Source organism: Melanotaenia boesemani, chromosome 14, assembly GCF_017639745.1.
Source record: "Melanotaenia boesemani isolate fMelBoe1 chromosome 14, fMelBoe1.pri, whole genome shotgun sequence".
In the NCBI taxonomy this organism is placed as follows: domain Eukaryota; kingdom Metazoa; phylum Chordata; class Actinopteri; order Atheriniformes; family Melanotaeniidae; genus Melanotaenia; species Melanotaenia boesemani.
In genome coordinates this window covers 33,087,785-33,106,881 of record NC_055695.1, presented here as the reverse complement: position 1 = coordinate 33,106,881, position 19,097 = coordinate 33,087,785, and the positions used below count along the sequence as shown (strand labels likewise).

General features: G+C 41.9%; 1 protein-coding gene across 2 annotated transcripts in view; it reads right to left on the bottom strand.

The window, feature by feature from the left end:
• The window catches only part of LOC121652648 (inactive N-acetylated-alpha-linked acidic dipeptidase-like protein 2), a 613,163-nt gene that overhangs the window by 179,192 nt on the left and 414,874 nt on the right, over positions 1 to 19,097 (bottom strand). For both annotated transcript variants that reach the window (XM_042005529.1, XM_042005530.1), the window contains 2 exons: positions 18,324 to 18,416; positions 1,125 to 1,312 (listed from right to left, as the gene is read on the bottom strand). In XM_042005529.1, the coding sequence (XP_041861463.1) occupies positions 1,125 to 1,312; positions 18,324 to 18,416 (281 nt within the window). The remainder of the gene's footprint in view (positions 1 to 1,124; positions 1,313 to 18,323; positions 18,417 to 19,097) is intronic.

Below are 19,097 nucleotides of genomic sequence, written 5' to 3'. Positions count from 1 at the left end.
ATATGAAACCAAAACTTCCTAACCCCCTATGGCACAGTTTGCCTTGGGGGAGTCAATTTTATTATTCAATAAATAGTCAGTGTTTTAGCTTTACCGTCAACCAACACTTATAGGAGACGGAATCATACACATGTTATCAGTGGTGGGTTCATGACTGAGGAATTACAGAGAATATACTTGCTTTTAATTATGTGACTATCATGGCTGCAAAGTTTGTTATTTAGCATTTTTTACAATGGTGTGAATGTCAGTGCGGGATTAACTATTAACTAAAAAGTCATGCCCTAAAGGAGGAGGATAACAGTGGAGGTGAAAACTGTTGTTCCAGAGCTGGCACATTACTGGTCATCTGGTCTTTCTCGATACTTGTGGTGGGTTTGCTCCTTCTGATCTCTCTCTTGTGAGGTCTTTTTAAAGTAGACGTAGTTCCTGAACGTACTTCTTTTCACTGACTGACTTTCTGAAGAGTAAAACCGTGGAAAAGACCATCTTCTGTTGTTGTCTGTGGACCTTTTAAATGTTCCAAAACTTGTATGTACAAAATGTACAAAAGTGACCACTTCCAATGTTTCTCTACCCCTCTGATGGATGCTTTGTTTTTACAGCACTGACCTGGTTTACTTGCATTCAGAGCTCCTTTGATCTGATGTTCTAACATATTTCCTGAACAGTTTCCAAATGCAAACACTAAAGTTGTAAAAATGTGTAGATGCTTTGATCAGTAAGCTGAGGAAGAAACAACCAAGGATTAACCCACACCTGTCCATGAAGCAGCTTCTCAGTCAGCTACTTACAGCCCATAAAAATGATGGTTTTCTACGTGTAAAATGGCTGTAAGAGTTAAATCATTCCTCCAATGTTTATGAAACTATTCCTTAAACCAGAGATCTGATTATTTTCACCAGAATGTTAAAGTAACTTCAAAATGTTTTGGTATGTAGCTAAATGAAAAGAAAATGTGTCTGTGTCAGTATAGACCCATCTTACCATTTAGGTAAAGTTTAGTGAAATGCCATACCTGGTTCTGTTAGCAAAGCATGGTTCATGGAACCATCCATTACATTCTACAGCCTTTGAGCCCAAAGCTGACATTTAAGAAAGTAAAAGGTCTTGTGCTCGCTGACCTTTCCCCACTCATAGGACCCAATGTTTCCCAAGGCTGACCCTCCCCAGGAGCAGAACACGGTGGTACGGTCCGGCACCCATCCCTGCTTGGTCTGCTCCGTCAGTGCAGCAATGAGCTGATTCGTTATGGCTGAGGTCCCGCCTCCCTGGCTGTTGTCATGGTGACTGCCAACCAACACATAGCGATCTGAAAACAGAAAGAAAGCTCCATTTATTTTGAGTTTTCCATTCGTGGGACTGAATGAATTTCCAGTTGGATGTGAAGTTTGTAGAAAACATTTTTTGCTTTTTTTGTTGCACATCTGCGAAAATACATTTATTGATTGATAATTGATGGGGTTGTGGTGGGGTTTGGTTTAATAGTTTAAAATCCCATTAAGGTATTCACTACCAGTCCAAAGCTAGGACACATTTTTCCATTAAATCCATTCCTCAACAAAAACAGAAAGCAGAAAATACTGTACTATTGTACAGTAGATAAAATCTAACTTTCTTTGTCTTCTCCAGATTTAACCCCTGTTTATGTCACCCCCTGTTTTCTCTTACTCCCTTTCCTTATTTTATTCAAAATGATTTTCTCTTTCAGACTTACAGGCAGCTCAGTTCCATAGCAACTTATCTGCCATACTGCCCCCTGACCTCAAACTACAAGTTTAACTAAACTATTTACTGCAGTGTTAATATGAAAGGTTAGTCGGTGGCTATAATACTCAATCTGAATGAAAAAACCCTAAACAGGACCTGGTCTGATGTGGTCTGGCAATAAAAAAGTGATAAATAAACAAGTCAAGCCTTATTTATTGTTGTTCATAAATAGAGTATAGGTTTAACAAATCAGAACTTGTGTGGAAATGAATCAACTTTCTGTTGAAAAATTCAGTCCAGATTTGATCATGTGGCTTGTAGTTTTTCAGAAGGACCTGGTCTAATGTGGTCAAGGCCCTCATAAAAGCAGTGCAACTGCCCTTTTAGTACATCAGAAGCTGATCTCATCAACGTAAAGCTGTCATCTCTTCCATTCACGATTTGCACTCATGTTAATAACATATTTTAAGCCCTGCATGCAGCAAAGAACCCCAGTCAAGTCTTTAGCTGGGGCGACGGGTTGAGCCAAACACCTACCTACCTACCCACCCACCCGTCTGTCTGTCTGTCTGTCTGTCTGTCTGTCTGTCTGTCTGTCTGTCTGTCTGTCTGTCTGTCTGTCTGTCTGTCTATCTATCTATCTATCTATCTATCTATCTATCTATCTATCTATCCATCCATCCATCCATCCATCCATCCATCCATCCATCCATCCATCAATATATATATAATTCACACAGGATGGCTCTGTGCAAGTCATGGTGTGTATTTAGTGCAGAGATATGATCACCTCTCGTACAGGGTTATCATAAATGGGTGGAATGATGTTTTAAACCTCTGTGCAGAGACCTTTTTCTTCATATGTACTGCTTAGAAAGAAATCCAGTGAGGTTGAGGAAAAGTGTTCCGGATAAAACATAAAAATGTGCCCATTACGTTTCATCTGAGCTTCTCTTAAAAGGGAAGTTACCAAAGACCATAATAATATGAAGCAAAAACCAAAGCACAGATTTAAAATTCATCTGTTATAGCTGAGAAAACGACACACACACAGACATCAATGGGTGGACCTAATATAAACATTTTTACTCGTCCTACCCTCCTGCATGAGCACTTTCACTCCCACTTCCCTGCAAGGTCACTTTGTATTTACACACCTGTTGTCACCTTTACTGCTGGGCAGAGCTCTGCACCAGCTTCTGCACTGAAATATGATGTTGGGGTTTTGAAAAGAGAGGAAGCTGCTTTTTAACTCCAGATATGTAACTTACAGAGAACACCAAATGTTTGATATTCTAATTCATCCCTTTTTCCACCTCTCATAATAAAATTTAATTTATAATATCAACGTAGTCACATTTTGACATTTTTATAGCAGTTTTCTGGTTTGTTGACATTCTCTTACCAACATTCACCAACCAAGTCTCATAGTTAAAAGTGGAAAAGCCTAAAAATGAATATTAAGTAATCATCTAATTAAATTATATCTTTACTTGTTTTGTCTTTTGTTCCTGATCCATGTTTGTACACGTGTTTTGGAGATGATGTAGAAGGAAGACAGACGTAGGTGGCAGGAAACAAAGGTGCTGCAAAGGCAGGTTCTCCAGGGTTCTGACATCCTGGACCACAGGACCTGGACCAGTACTGACATCCTGAACCACAGGACCTGGACCAGAACTGACCTCCTGAACCACAGGACCTGGACCAGAACTGACCTCTTGAACCTTAGCACCTGGACCAAAACTAACCTCCTGAACCTCAGGACCTGGACCAGAACTGACCTCACATGGATGCTTTAATCACCAGATATTTTTTCCCAAAGAATTTATTGATTCTTCGGCTTCTTCTTTTAGCTCTTATTGCAACAACCGGAATGATTTATGAGGTCATCTGATATTTAATGTAGATGTTAAGTTTCCTGACCTGCAGCCTCACATGGATTAAATTAGAGAAAACAAATGCATCAGCCATGTAGAGACCACAAGGTTGAAGTAAATTCCAGGCTGCTATGCTGCAGTTACACTTATAGAACAGACTATTAACCTACCTGAAAAAAGTAAAACATTCAAGCCACCTGTGTGCACCGAGATTATTTCTCAACCTCAAAGTAGTCGAAACTGTCATCACGATATATTGATTAAAAAAAACTGCATAAGATTTTTGAGGTGTTGTTTTGGACTAGTTAAACATTTTAACAGGCTGCATGAAATACATCAAGGATCATTTTTAGGTCTGTAAATGTTTATTAATGATATATATTAATAATATTTGCAAAATATCCAAAATATTTAATTTTGTGTCATTTGCACATCACAACAAATGAGTTTTGTTCATGTGTGTATTTGCAGCAGATTTTGCAGGTGATGACAGAACTAAATAAACTACATTTCCCTGTTAGGGGTGTGGGAGGGTGGGTACTTTCTAGGGTTGGTGACGGCTCACTGGCTGTGATCCCTGGATGGCCCGGTTGTGGGGGGCGGCCTCTCCTGGCCTGTCTTGCCCTGGGGGGCCTCCTGGGGAGCGGGGGTGCCTAATGCCCCTAGAGGCTCATCATCCGGAGGGAAGTTTGCTTCCCTCTGGACGTACATCCCCGTACCCCTCTTACTTCCCGCTCTCTCTCTCTCTCACACACACACACACACGTAGGGAGTTGGGAGGCATGGAGCCATGCGGGGTGGAACAGAGGAGACCATTCAGTGGTCTCCTTGGATGCACCCCGTGGCGACTCGCCTCTCAGTTTTAATTGCACCAAGACACCAAAACACAAGAAACACAACACACAAACAACACCTGGGGGGCATGGCATGCGGTGCATGGCGGGCGGGGCCGGCTCCCGGCTCATTGCGGTCACTGCCCCTCAATTTTAATTGCACACAACACACACCACACCTACAACAGTCAGGAGCAGGGAGGGAGAGGATATTGGGGTCCTATCACACCCCTGTTCCACCTGTGTATGGCTGGGGGCGGGTGGGGGCGTGGTTGTGCTGGTGGGCTGCTGGCTCTGTGGGTGTTGGGTCAAGGGGGGGTGCTTGGGGCTCGCTGTCCTCTGGTCCACCTGGGGTGTCCCCCACGGGGCATGGTGGGTGGGTTGGGTGTGGCGTGACTGTGTGGTGGTGAGTGATTGTGGGTGCGGCGGGGGGGGAGGGTGTGAGTGTGGGGTTAGATAGGGTGCAGATTGGAGTAGGTGGGGAGTGGGGGGAGGGGGCCGATAGCACCCTGGTTCCCGGGGTGTGCGGCTGGAACATTGGGGTGTGTGCTGGCCTACGCCGGGTGGCTGTCTGGGGGGGCCTGGTCCTGGGAATGTTGCGGGCCCTCTGCCTTTGGGGGGTGGGGCGGCCGCCTCTGGGCTCCTGGGGCCCTTGGCCCTTTGCTTGGGCTGCCCTGGGTGGCTGGTCCCTGGCGGGGCCGGCGGCTGCTGATCTTGGCCCACTGGGTCCTGTGCCCCGGGACCATGGGGGGCTTTTGCTGGGGCTCTCCTCTGCTGCCCTTCTGGTGGGGCTGGAGTCGTCTTCGTGGTGGGGTGGCTTGGGTTGGTGCTCCGGGTCTGCTGCTGAGGGCCCGGCCCAGGCCCTGGTCTGCCTCTGGCCTCCGTGGAGGCGAGGTCGCATTTGTATGATCTCACTCACCACTCTACATCACTGATCACTCCTCTTCCTCATGCTCTGCATGCTGACACAGTCACTGAGTTGTCCAGTGGGTTTTTATGCTAAGCGATAATTATTTTTTATTTTATTTTTCCTGTGAGTTAGTATCTGGTCGCTGTTATGTCTTTTTGATTTGGTTATTATTTAAAAACTCTTAATGACTGGCAGCCCTGTTTTTTTCTGTGTGTGTTTCTATTTTTGTAAAAGTTGTAGGAAATTTTCTGGTGTGTTCATGTACAGATGTAACAGTTTGTTGTCTGGTGATGGTGTGGATTGAAGGGTCGTTTCCTTCTGTCTGTGATCTTTTTGTCTCCTTTCTTCTTTCCCTTTTGCTCTTTTTCCTATTTTTTTCTGTACCCTCCGGTCAGGTCCAGCACGATTACATAGATTCTGTGATTCAAAGTAAATAAATAAATAAATTAATCACATTATCAAGAGGAGCCTTACCCATAGGCCTCACCTTGGCAGAGCAAATTTGTTCAGCACGATACAGAAACCAGATTATCATTTTGCTGCTATGATGCTGGACAGGACAAGTTAAAAAAAAAAAAAAAAAAGAACTAAATAAAGTAAAAAAAAAAGTAGTTTGATATAAATAAACTATCTTTAAATCTGAATTAAAAAACTTTTATGTTTGTATATCATGAGAGAAATATAAAAGTGAAATTAATAATCAAAAATGTAAACAGAGTAAAAAGAAAATCCTTGGAGAAGCTGCATTTTACAGAATTCTGTACAAGCTGACGAAGATAATGGAAGATCCTTCACACCCTCTACACAACGCCGTGACGAAACAACAGAGTGTGTTCAGTGGGAGGCTTGTTCAAGTCCGATGCAAGACAGAGAGATACAGAAGATCCTTCCTTCCAGCAGCTATCAGGCTGAAGAACAAAGCCCTTAATTAATTAATGTGATTGTTTATAAAAAAAAAAAAAAAAAAAAAAAAAAAAAAAAATTACTACTACTACAATATTGAATTTCCCTTTGGGATTAATAAAGTATTTTTCATTTCATTTCATTTCATTCATTCATTTCATTTCATTTCATTCATTTGATTGATAAATAATGCATGATGTAAAGACCACACAAATAAACTCTTAGAAGCTCAAAAATGTCCAGATTTTATTCACTTTCAAATGGCAGAAATAATATTCAGAGCAAGTCAAAAACAAGAAATATTTTACTTCCAAATAAAATAACTTGTTTTCAGAAAGAGAAGAAGGAAATAATTGGAGAGGGAAACTGTATAAAACTGCAGCGTGTCAGGCAGGGGTCATCTGAGATTAAAAAAACAGCCCTAGCATTTATTATTATTTTAACAATTTACCTTGCATTTTGGCCCAGACCAGAAATATTTGCACTCCACTGAATGTGACTCTCAGCTGTGCAACTCATTAAAGTCACTAAAATTATGCAGTGAGTTAGTAGGGATGAGTGAGAGTACACGCTAAATACTTCCATAAGTGTAAGTGATGAATGTCAAAGCAGCAGTCATCCTACTTTGTGTTGGATGGAGAAAGAAAACAGAACAGACACGAGAAATGATGGATGACATGATCTGTTCCTGGACAAAGACAACGGTTCTGTGTCTGCTGCTGCTCTTCTCTTCTGGCCATCTCAACCATGTTCAGCTAGACTGAATGGACAGTTTTCTTTTTTAAAAAGAATGTTCCATTCAAATCCAGAATGATTGGATTCTGAGGCAAACACAACCACCTAGCTAGTCCACACAACCAGTTAACCAGTCCACACAACCAGTTAACCAGTCCACACAACCAGTTAACCAGCTGTTCTCCTGGTGGAAACTCTAACAACCTCAGTATCATGTATGTAAAGAGACAAACTAAGGTGGTGATAAAACAGATGTTTTATTGACGTGTTTTCATCTCTTCATCACAACTTTATAACAGAGCTGCCAACTTTCCAATAATCTTTGGAGTGAGATTTGGTGGCTCCACATTTTATCCCTCTGATAGTACCTGGATATTACCTGATAGTACCTGGATATTACCTGATAGTACCTGGATATTACCTGATATCACCTGATACTACCTGATATTACCTGATAGTACCTGGATATTACCTGATAGTACCTGGATATTACCTGATAGTACCTGGATATTACCTGATATCACCTGATACTACCTGATATTACCTGATAGTACCTGGATAGTACCTGCCTGTGGCACCAAAGGACTTGGAGTAACGTCTGTCTCCTCCCTGGCAGCACCTGTCCTCCTCCTCTCCTCTTTCGCCTCATTGCCTCTCCTTGTGGAGGGCGGCTGTAGCTCAGGAGGAAGAGCAGTCGTCTTTCAACCAGAAGGTAGGAGGGTCGATTCCAGGCTTCCACTGACTACATGCCGAAGTGTCCTTGGGCAAAACACTTAACCCCACGTTGCCTCCCGATGTGCCTATCGGGGTGTGAATGTGTGTGTGAATGGGTGAATGTGATAAGCAGTGTAAAGCGCTTTGAGTGGTCAAACTGACTGGAAAAGCGCTGTATAAGTACAAGTCCATTTACCATTTACCATGTGTGTGTTATGGTAGATTCTCTGATGTTTAATGAAGTCTGTTGGCTTCACACACACATCAAACTGCATCGTTGCTGTTTGTGGAGCTGAAATATCGCCGCTCATCACTGCGTGTCGGACTGATCATTGAACAGTGGATGAACCGTGCTGCTGCTACGCTGCGTCTTTTTGTGCCTATGGCAGGCAGAAGAAGAAGTAGTTCCTACCTATCCTGGAAGTTTAGCTATACAAATGCTGGTATAGGATGAATAGATATTTCACTATTGATCCGCACATCACTACTATTTATTCTTCTCAGATAGATCATATCGTAGGCTCGTTCCCACTTATTTATTTAGTTGTTTCACCGGGACACCGGCCCAGGAGTAACACGGCTCACTGGGAATTGATTGTGCTTAAACAAGAGAGAAAAGTGTAAAAATGTTAATGCCTGTCTGAGAAAAATGTATAAAGTGTGTAGTGAGGAGTTTAACTGCCTTAAAACATCTATAGTAATTGTAAAAAATAAAACTCACTACTTCGTGGATTTTGCCTATTACGCGTTGTTTTTAGAACGTAACTCCAGCGATTAACGAGGGGCCACTGTACTTCAAACATTACGGAAGGGGCGGGACTTTCAAACAGTTTCCAGAGCTGAATAATGGCGGCCACCGACTCAGCAGTACCGGTGAAGGCTGTTTAGTACAGATGTAAGTATGAAGTTATTCGATCATAATTCTAATGTAAACGGCAGCATGCTTCTTATCTCTTCTATCCCTGACAACAGTTATGGATCTGATCATTTGTTGGAGGCTGCAGTAGAGTTAGCACACGTAGATGTTAGCAGTTGTTTAGCCGGTTTCGCGGATGTAGATGGGGTATAAGTGTTAGAAATTATGAATGCTACAGGTTCCATTTGTTTATTCATGATTGTTGAAGCTCCAGATTAAGCACTGTGGGGTCTCTGGCGTAAACAAAATGGCCCTTGATCTGAAACCTGATTAGAACACACCACTTGTTAGAGAACCGGCCCGTTTCCATGGTAACGCTGACCAAGCCGTAGCTTATCACAGACTCTTATCTAAAGTGATGTACAAAGTACCCATAAAGTACATATAAACATAAATAATGTTTACTTTCATATAAACTGCCAATGTGTGTTCACTGTAAGTCACTGTGGCATCAAACTACCGAGCCAGCAGTGACCCTGAAGCATTTACCACCTGGGGTTAGGACGCTGCCGTGGAGGAGAGGAGGAGGCAAGAGAGAAATAATTCAATAAAAAGTTTGCTGCATCCCTCTTTTAGCGTCTTCATTACTGTATTTTATATTTTAAATGATGATTTCTAGTATAATCGGTTTCCTGTTGCAGGCGTGAACGTATCAGTGTAAACACCAATGAAAACAAATGTATAATGTAACGTACTTTAATTCAGTGAAGATATCTTTGCTTATTTAAAAGCTGTTTTATTAGTGTTTTAAATTGCACTTTATACTAACAGGTATGGGGGAGACGAGCAGACACATGAACGTGTTCTGATGGTTTCTATTGTTATCTACTGAGGTAGACTAATACAGTGGAGGCAACCATATTTTGTTTCACAAATGAGGACATTTAAAGGCATTTAACAGCATAAAGTATGATGACATGCAAACACGTATGTGAACATGATTTTGGAAGACCTTGCAAGGATTGTCCTAAATAAAAGTATATTAATGGAGGGGCGCATTAGGCAGCATGTAGGAGGGTCATATACCTTAAAATAAATAAATAAGCAAGGAGGAGGAAGCAGTCACAATGCTAGTGGTAACGTTTATACCAAACCTAAACATATCAACAGTATCCGTGAATGAGTGGGAAACATCACGCCACGTATTCCTACGAATTCTGAGAATCCTCTCAAAGTTCCCAACTTAGCCTAAAATTCCTAACAAGGGGTCTTAGCTTAGGAGTGATTCCAGAACGTTCTCAGAGAACTCTGCGCAAGGAATGGACAGAAACTCCTGTCTTAGTGAGGAGGAGTGGTCGACCCCGTTGCTAGATATGAGTCGTCATTTCAAAAGCTGTGATTGGTTGAGCCTAAAAACCAGATAAAACTACGCCTTTGGTGATAACGGGCAGAACGGACCATCATATCAATAGACTTAATCATAGAATCTAATCTCTTTAAAGACTGTATAATAATAAATAATTCTTTTTACATAAAAGAAAACTTCTGTTAAATGAATAGTAAGCTATCATTTAAAAGGATCCTCCAGAATGTCTGAAAACTCAGGCCCACTTTCACAGTATTCACACACTGATATTTTTATTTATTTACCTACATTTATTTACCATGCTGGTCATTTTTGCACTTTCAGTTTTTCAGCATTTAACTCCATTTTGTATTAACGAGGGTGAAATGGCTCAGCTTCCATCAATATCTGTGGTTGGTGACCAGCCTATTAAAAGCAGTGCTGGTTGGCGTTCAGATCTTCCACAGAACAGCGATGGAGAAGAAAAGAGGAAGGACACCAGCTGGACAGAGCAGCAGTGTTTGCTCCTGGCTCAGCTGGTCAATAAAAGTGTTTTGAGAGGTATATTCCACAAACAGCCACAAACATGATTCATGCACTATCCAATCTGTAGTGTGTCATTAATTCACCGACATCCAGTGTTTGGATCTCTCTCCTGGCTCTTCAGTCCACCATTTTCTCCTCTGCTTAGCGAACTCTGAAGCCTCTTCTCTGTTCTTAACAGATCTCACCTTAGGAGCTCTCTTAAGAGCTAGGATTCTTTAGGAATACCTTTTATCTTTTATCTACTCTTCACTTTTTTGAGAAATTCTAAGAAACCATCCTGACTCTAAGAATTTTCTTGGAATTTGGCCACTAGAAGCAACCCTGCGCTGAGAATCTTTAGGAATATGGCTGTAGGATGAATATTAGCTCAGCACGAATGCTTCTGAGGACTTCCAGCTGGTTTCATGCATTTTGAGACTTTCCAGACTTAGTTGTCTGAGTGTAAAGTTGGGTGTGTTTAATGCACATGCAGCATATTTACAGTATTTCAGGGCAGCACTGCATGTGTGAAATTGGCTCAGCAGATACACACAAACATGGATGCTGCAGGCTTCTTTGTATGCTTTATATTTACAACAAACAGAGAGCGATGAATATGGATGCAGCAGCTTCCTGCAGGCAAAGAGAAGAAGAGAGAAAACCTCCATACTGCAGCACAGAGTATGGATAACTTTGAGAGAAAGAGCTACTTAGAGAAGCTGCTAGCATAGCCTAAGAATCTGGCTGCACATTGCAGTGTGCAGTGCTTTCGGTTAAATCCTTTGAACAATGATTATGTTAAAACTACTTCAAATGATTGACATATAGTGTAATATACTGTTTCTGTGTATACATGTTGTTCATGGGAATATTTATTATACAGAAGGGATTTACATACCCAAGGTTAAAATAAATCATATACAAAAACTAATGACAGAAGAAAATCATTAAAGATATTAAGTCATGTTTTTCTGCCTTTAGGCCAGGACAAATTATTTTCGGTCCAGCAGACACCAGCTGTGGTTTCATGGGGCAATGGAGGAAAATTTTCTTCTGTATCAACTCAGTCAGTTAACCATCAACCAACATCCTCGAGGCAATGGATGAGAGGCGATTTAGAAAAAGGACAAAATCCCTTTCCAGGTTAATTGACAACAGTTGTTTTATTTTAGACGAACTGCAGGGGCCTTTCCTACAGTGGTAATCCCCATTTAAAATTTTTCTCCTCACATATAAAGCTCTTAGTGACTATGCTCTCATCTCAGAGTTCCAGATTTTCCCGTCAGAGCACTTCACTCAGACTGCAGGTTTACTGGAGGTTCCTAGAGGTTCTAAAAGTGGAACGAGAGGCAGAACCTTCAGTTATCGGACCCCTCTCTGTGGAACCGGCTCCTAGTTTGTCTTCAAGAAGCAGAACCTTCAGACCAAATGTTGTCATTTTGTTCTTGTGGCCTCAAAAACGAGAAAAAAGTTTTGCTTCTGGTGGAGTATGTAACAGCCTTTACTCTCCATGTAGAAATATCTGACCTGGTTGTTGTCATTCATTTGTGTCTCTCTTCTTCTTTCTCAGCAGGAATCCCTGGGTTATAGTTAAGCTGCTAGATCACCCTCTTTCCTGTCTTCTTCACCCCCAGCCAGTCCAGGAAGGAGGCAGTACTTCCTGGTTCTGGCTCTGATGGAGGTTTTCCGTCCTGGTTCTGAATCTGATGGAGGTTTTCCTTCCTGGTTCTGGTCCTGATGGAGCATTTCCTTCCTGGTTTTGGTTCTGATGGAGGTTTTCCGTCCTGGTTCTGAATCTGATGGAGGTTTTCCTTCCTGGTTCTGGTCCTGATGGAGCTTTTCCTTCCTGGTTCTGATGGAGGTTTTCCTTCCTGGTTCTGGATCTGATGGAGGTTTTCCTCTCTACTGTGTCCTGGTGCAGCTCAGGATGGAGGACTACATCAAAGAGAAGTCCTGATCCAATCTGTTGGTTTCCGTTGGTTTTCTAGGTCATTATTTTATGAACTGGTCTATAAGAACACAGTTGTTTTAAACCAGTGTGGATGATATAGTATAATGGATCTATATGAACTTGATTATGATGGACTATAATGAACTGGACTGTCTGTAAAAATGACTTAGGATGACTTTGTTGTCGATGGATAAGTGAAGCTGAATTGAAGTGAATGATGGTACTTGTTATGGGATATTCTGTATTTAGGTTTGGAGGATATATCTGTTGGCAAGACTTTTACAGTGTTGTCCTGATTCGGATAAAAGGTGCATGTTAATGTAAATAAAGCTGAGGCTTCTTCAGTCTGACTTGGTGCTAAATTATTGAACAGGACTAGAAGCAGGTATGGACTCCGGGTGGAATGAGGACTCATTCAGATCTGAGTGTCTGGGAATCCTGTAGTTATTTCCTTATAGTGGTCTGAATGCAAATGTATCCTTTATCACGACCATGTTCTGACCAGATGTGACTCCCAGCAGTCAGACGAGTTTCTACTAAGATGTTTTCTCAAGCCATCAGTTTCCGGGGAAAAACAATAAATAAATAAAAACATTTAAAAAGCAGGATCGAATGCTCCTCCAAACTGGTGTTTTAATTAAAAAGTAGAACTTAAGGTAGAACATTGGAACAATAGGGGAATGTGGTGTTGGGTAGTACAAGATGCAAACAGTTTGTAGATGTCTAATGGGCTGTAGCTTCCCTAACTATCCTCTGTAGGACTTTCTGTCTGACATACTGTGTCTGGAGTAGCATGCTGAGATGCAACATGTCAGGACACTCTTGACCACACCTCTGTAGAAAGCCCTGAGGATGCTGGTGGCGAGAGAGGCTTGCCTCATCTTCCTCAGGAAGTGCAGGCTCTGCTGGGAGCATCTGACAATCGCTGAGGAGTTCTTGTTCCAGCTCAGGTCCTGCAAGGGCCTTTCCACTGTGCAGCCACTGATGCTGAGGGGAGCATGTTCAGGTCGTGACCTCTAGAAGTCAAAGATCATCTCCTTGGTTTTGTCCATGTTCAGCAGCAGTTTGTTTTTTCTCCAGCAATCTTCTAGGTGTTTCACTTTTTCTCTGTACAGTGATTCCTCGTTCCCATCAATGAGTCCCATCGCTGTGGTGTTATCGGCGAACTTGATGGTCTGGATCCCCGTATGTGTGGCTGCACAGTTGTGTGTTAACAATGTAAACAACAATGGACTGAGCACAAAGCCTTGAGAAGATCCAGAGCTCTGCTTGGTAGAGTTGGAGATGTTCTTTGGCTGAGCGAGATGTAGATATCTGTCAGTACATCTGCCAGCTCGCCAGCGCAGACTGAGCTCATGTCCCGGGACGGATTCCGGACCTGCCGCTTTTCATGCGTTGAGCAAGATTTAAACCAAAATGTTATGCATATAACTTTTGATCCCCGTAGAAGAACAAAGTGCAACACTTGCGCTCTAATCATGATATGTGATGACTGTTTCAAATGTCACTTTATTAAACTGCAATAACAATTAAACTTTGTGATATTAAAAGGAAATATTTTTCAGAATATCATGACAAAAAACATCATATCACTTTTATCTGAAACCAGCTGATGCACTTGCTGCAGTTTTTGTTGTGATTAGAAATATCTGAAACTGCTAGTTTCAGATACAGAATCATACATTCATTCACTGAATTAATGTCATGGTATACACAGACGTTCCATGGTTTCTGGTTTTTTATTTGACATTTTTTTAGACTTTACTGTCCGAAAGCACGAAGCTGCTCACACACTGCAGTGTTCCCAAACAGTCTTTCTAGATTTATTGTTATGCAGCTTGTCTGTATTCAGCAATAAAGTAAAAAAGCAGGGCAGATGAAGCATGCATGAATATTCATTCTGTTCAGGTTTATGTGTAGAACATGCATATGATCAAATGCCAACACTCAGGTAAAGTGTTGCTACTTCCGGAGATTTGTGGCCCATATTATCTGCTTTAGTGGCCCATTATGTATGCTTAATATCACACTGTAAATCAGCAAGGTAATTTTCCACCACTGAATGGGCAGGGCAGGTACAGTAGCACCACGCTGCTATGAGAACAGAGGAGGAGGGGGTGGGGGTGAAGGGGAGGCTGTAGAGTGGAGGCAAGGACAAGATAAAAGACCTTCTCTACAGTGACTATTTAAAAAAAGGATAGAGGCTGCAACAAATGAAAAGCCACATATTTCCCTCAGGAGGTGGTTGCACACAGAAGTTAAAAGCAACGAGGCAATGGGCTGAATTCTTCATTTAAAATGAAAAAAAGCACAAATGCATCAAATAAATTCTAATGGTTTTTGTGTGTCTGCATTTGCAAACACATTATTGCTTGCTCTCAATGCACCAAACAAAACAGTTATAATAAAAAATATAACAAAAAGAGAACGTCAAGCTGGTCAGATTTGCATTAAATAACAACACAAAGTCTTACACAAAGGTAAAAACATTGACTATGAATCATGAGCTTGTCCTCTGCCCAGATGGGTCCACGTGAGACATTTGTTCATGCAGGCTGAAAAGACACATTTGTACATTTGGACACTGTGTCCTCGTGCAGCTGGATGGAGGATATTTGATGCAATCCATTGGTTTCTTAGCCAGTTTATTATTTTCATGAACTGACTATAAACTGGACTACAATGAACTGGACTGAATGGGACTGTATCTATGATAGTGCCTTGAGAAGAGCTTGTTGTAAATTGGTATTATGGGAACAAAGATTTTCATTTAAGTCCCCTAAAAATAAGAAAAAAAACATTGAAAAGGTCTTTTAAGTCATGTTTACAGAGGAATGCTTGAGGTTTTCAGACTGTACTTACACTGATCCATTCTTATTCCACTGTTGCAGATAACCCATCCACACAATGGCAGATGTGAAGGTGTGAGTGAGTCAGTCTAGAGAATTAAAAAGTATGCTGATGAAATTACCCTCAGCATGCTGAGAAAGGAAGACGACGCATGTATGCAACTTTAATATCGACGTGCAGAGAGCATCGTGCACGTCAGCAGGACAGTCTGAAGCAACCAACTTGAAACCAGGGGCACTTGAAATGATCTCGTCTCACATCCACACACTTTTACTGGCTTGTCTCATGGACTGTACACACAAAAGTACAAAGTAAAGAGGGTGAAACCACACCAACACACTTCTACTGCGTTTAGGACATGATAGAGATGCTGATATGAACAGCTGATGTTTTCTGTCCTGGACTGTGGCTTAACTCAGGGGCATTGCTAGACTTAAAGCTCTACAGGGGCACAGCCCCCCCATTACTCAGATCACATTTTTTATTATAAAGACTTGCTAAGTTGATTAAATGAGCAACATTATGGTTCATTTTCTTTCCTTCACTAACCTCACTGTTACTGCTGCTGAAACTAATACAGTACGATAAGGTCTTCTGTGTCTTGGCCGACATCTAGGTGTGGGAAAGACTGAAAAAGCGGCGAATCAACAAGAGAACTACACCACCCATACCGTTCATTAGGGAAGAGCAGAAACCACCAGCCCCCAAGAAGATCAAGAAGGTCCTTCTCCAAGCAGCACAACCGTGGGAGATGAGGGCGGACCTGGGAGGGAGACTAGTCTTCCCCCAGATTGTGCAAACATCACTGAGGCCTGACTTGGTCTTCTGGTCAGAGGAGGCAAACATATAATTTTGATGGAACTGTCGGTCTCATGGGAAGATGGTTGTGAGGAGGTGTATGAGAGGAAGGCCACCAAGTACCACGGCTTTGTTGAGCAGTGCAGGGACAAGGGATGGCAGACCTGGCTACTCCCAGTGGAGGTCGGGTGCAGTCTCTGTGCAGGACAATCACAGCTCTGGGAGTAGCAGGACAGCTGTCCGCAGGCTGGGGGAGGCAGCAGAAAGAGCATGTTGTTGGCTCTGGAACAGGAGGGAGGAGTTGCACTGGGGGTCAGGAGAAGATGGGCAGTGACGGGCCATCACTGCCGGACCCCCCAACTGGAGCACATTGTGGTTTAGGGTCAAAGCGCTGAGAGAAAGTTGGACACCACCTGAAGACATCTCCTCCTGGCCAAAAGCAACGCTCATGCAGACATGACTGAAACATGTAGCTTCAAAAGATGGACTCAGCAGTGATAGAACCAAAAGACGATATATATTCTAATCAAATGTCTAAATTAATGCAGATTGAAGTTAAAAAAACTTTCCAAATGAAAATCAGGTTGTGGTGGTAGAAAATGACAGGAAGTGAACAGAAAGCACTTGGAAGGAGAAGGATTGGACATGTTAGCGGTGAGGAATAATTCATATTAATCCTATGCTATTTAGTGATCAGTTAGGGAAACACTGTTAGAGAATGATGGCATGTTGTCTAATATGATGGATTCTATCCATAGTGTGTGTTGTTATGGTGTTTGGAGTGCCGATGAGGGAATGAGAGCAGCACGTGTGTTGAGGGTTATTGCATGTGCGCGGTAAGAAATCACGTCATTTTTGTGTTTGAAATACTGTTTTGTAATGTTGATAGTACAACGTGTTCTTTATGTGATATATGTTTTGTACTTGTATGTTGATATGAAAGGGCAGTGTGGTGACTATTGTTTTTTTTTTCTTATCTATTTAGGTGCCACTGCCACATTGCACTGTTTTAACTTCTTGTCAAGTTGTGTTACAACAATTGGACATATTTTTTGTTTTGGCCATGAGTAAAATACTCTGGAAATAAAAAACAGGGAAACCAAGATCCCACAAAGACAAGTCGTATTTGGAGTTTTGTGCGTTCTTTATACCTATATACTTCAATTATAAGACATTAAATGTGACTCATACACTGACAGTAGGTCATAATAATCAGACTCTGACTTATTCATCAGTCATTATGGCCTTAAAGCTGAAACACCCCCTATTTATCTTTTTATTGTTCTGTTTAATCTTTATTTGTGTTTTAATCCTTCATTTGTGTTGATTCTATGCTTTTTTTATGTTTTACATTTATTGTAGCGCTCTTTGATTGGCTGTCATGTTATTTTTAAAGTGCTTTGGAAATTAAATGGTACGGTGTGTTTCATTTGATCCAGTTTAGCCTAAGGTCACTTGGTGATAACATGATGGCTTTTCAGGTCTGTTGCATTCAGTTTTTCAGACAGAGCGACAACAACAGCATCTTCACAATCCTGAGGTCCCAAAGAATCCACTGACACTAAATCTGCCCTGGTAGATTTTTGGGAAAGGGATAAAAGATCCATACAAAGTCACACTGCAACATCTCAGAGTCACATGATTGTTGGTAATAACGCGGACGAACTTCTGATGATAAGAATCTGTGTTGTTCCTAAATGAATCCCAGTGTGCTGCTGATATCAGCTCAGACTGTGTTGGTCCAGGTGTTGCTCACTTCTTCTCTAAGAAATCAGGAAGCAGCTGCTTCTCTCTTCATTTTCTCTTCTTTCTTTTCTTTTCTGGTGACCTGATTTTCCTACCTTATGGAAAGACAAGACTTCTCCCGCCTCCTGTGGCCGTCCATCGTAGACTGCTGGCAGGATACGTAATTCAGGTGAAACAGCCGGTGCTCGTGTGGACTAAACCATTGTGCACCATGAGAGGGGCTTCAGAGACCTTCCAGAATTATAGTAAATGGAGAATTCAGAGCAAACTGGAGCTTGTGTTTCCATGAAACTGCATTATTTTAATTCCCATCTTAGTCTAAGATAACTGCCGTCTGTCCTTGATACTGTTATATCATCCTGTCCCTCACTGCTGGATGGTTAACTCCTCAGATTTTAGACACGCCTCTTTTACCGGGCCCTGGTAAAAGAGGTCTATGGCTTGACTAATCTGGAGTCTGCAGGCTTCCTCTTCACAGGATTTCTGATAAAACTGCCTCGGAGGGGCGTGGCATCGATTATCTGAAATAAGATGATTCACACGTATTCCAAAATGTGTGTTTTTACAAACCTGGGTTCCTTCTTCCTCTTAGATATCCCACAACGTTGTAAATCTTCTTGTAGGACAGCTGGTTTCCAACGGTCAGAGTTATCTTCTTTGGCTCTAAAAGTCAGAGGAAAACAAAATATTTTATTACCTGTGGAAAAAGAAATACATGAATAAATTTCATGTTTTGGACTTCAAAAGTCCAAATGTTTGCTGGTCATGCCCAGTCAGATGTCTGTTCCCAGAGCGATGACTGCTGAAGCCTCAGTATGCTGTTACACAGAACAGGAACAAACATAACGGTCGTCTGAATCTAGGACGCTGTCGGTGGAGTCTCATGATGACCTGCTGCTGCATGGGAGCCGGAACAGCAGGACGACTGGAATACCGCTTCATTGTTGGGTCCTTGGGCAAGACACCTCACCCTCCCTGCCTCTAGTGTAAGCCTCGCTGTATGAACGTGTATGAATGTTTGGAGACGCCATAGATTTCCATCGGGGTGGCTTCACATGTAGTTCACCATCATCAAGTACGAATGTGACTTGAGACTGAATAATGGATTCACTGTAAAGTGCTTTGGGTGCCTTTAAAATTAAATCTAGTCTATGATTATTATTATAAACTTGACCAAAGAGAAAAAGGATAAAACAAAGGAAAATGTGGTGAATCCACCAGTCTCTTTCACAGGGTCCTGTAATGCAGGGTGGAAAACTACGACCAACCATCTACCAACATGTCTGCTCCTGGTTACATTACACATCCTTATTCCCCAAACCCTTTGATGCATGGTGTCCATTA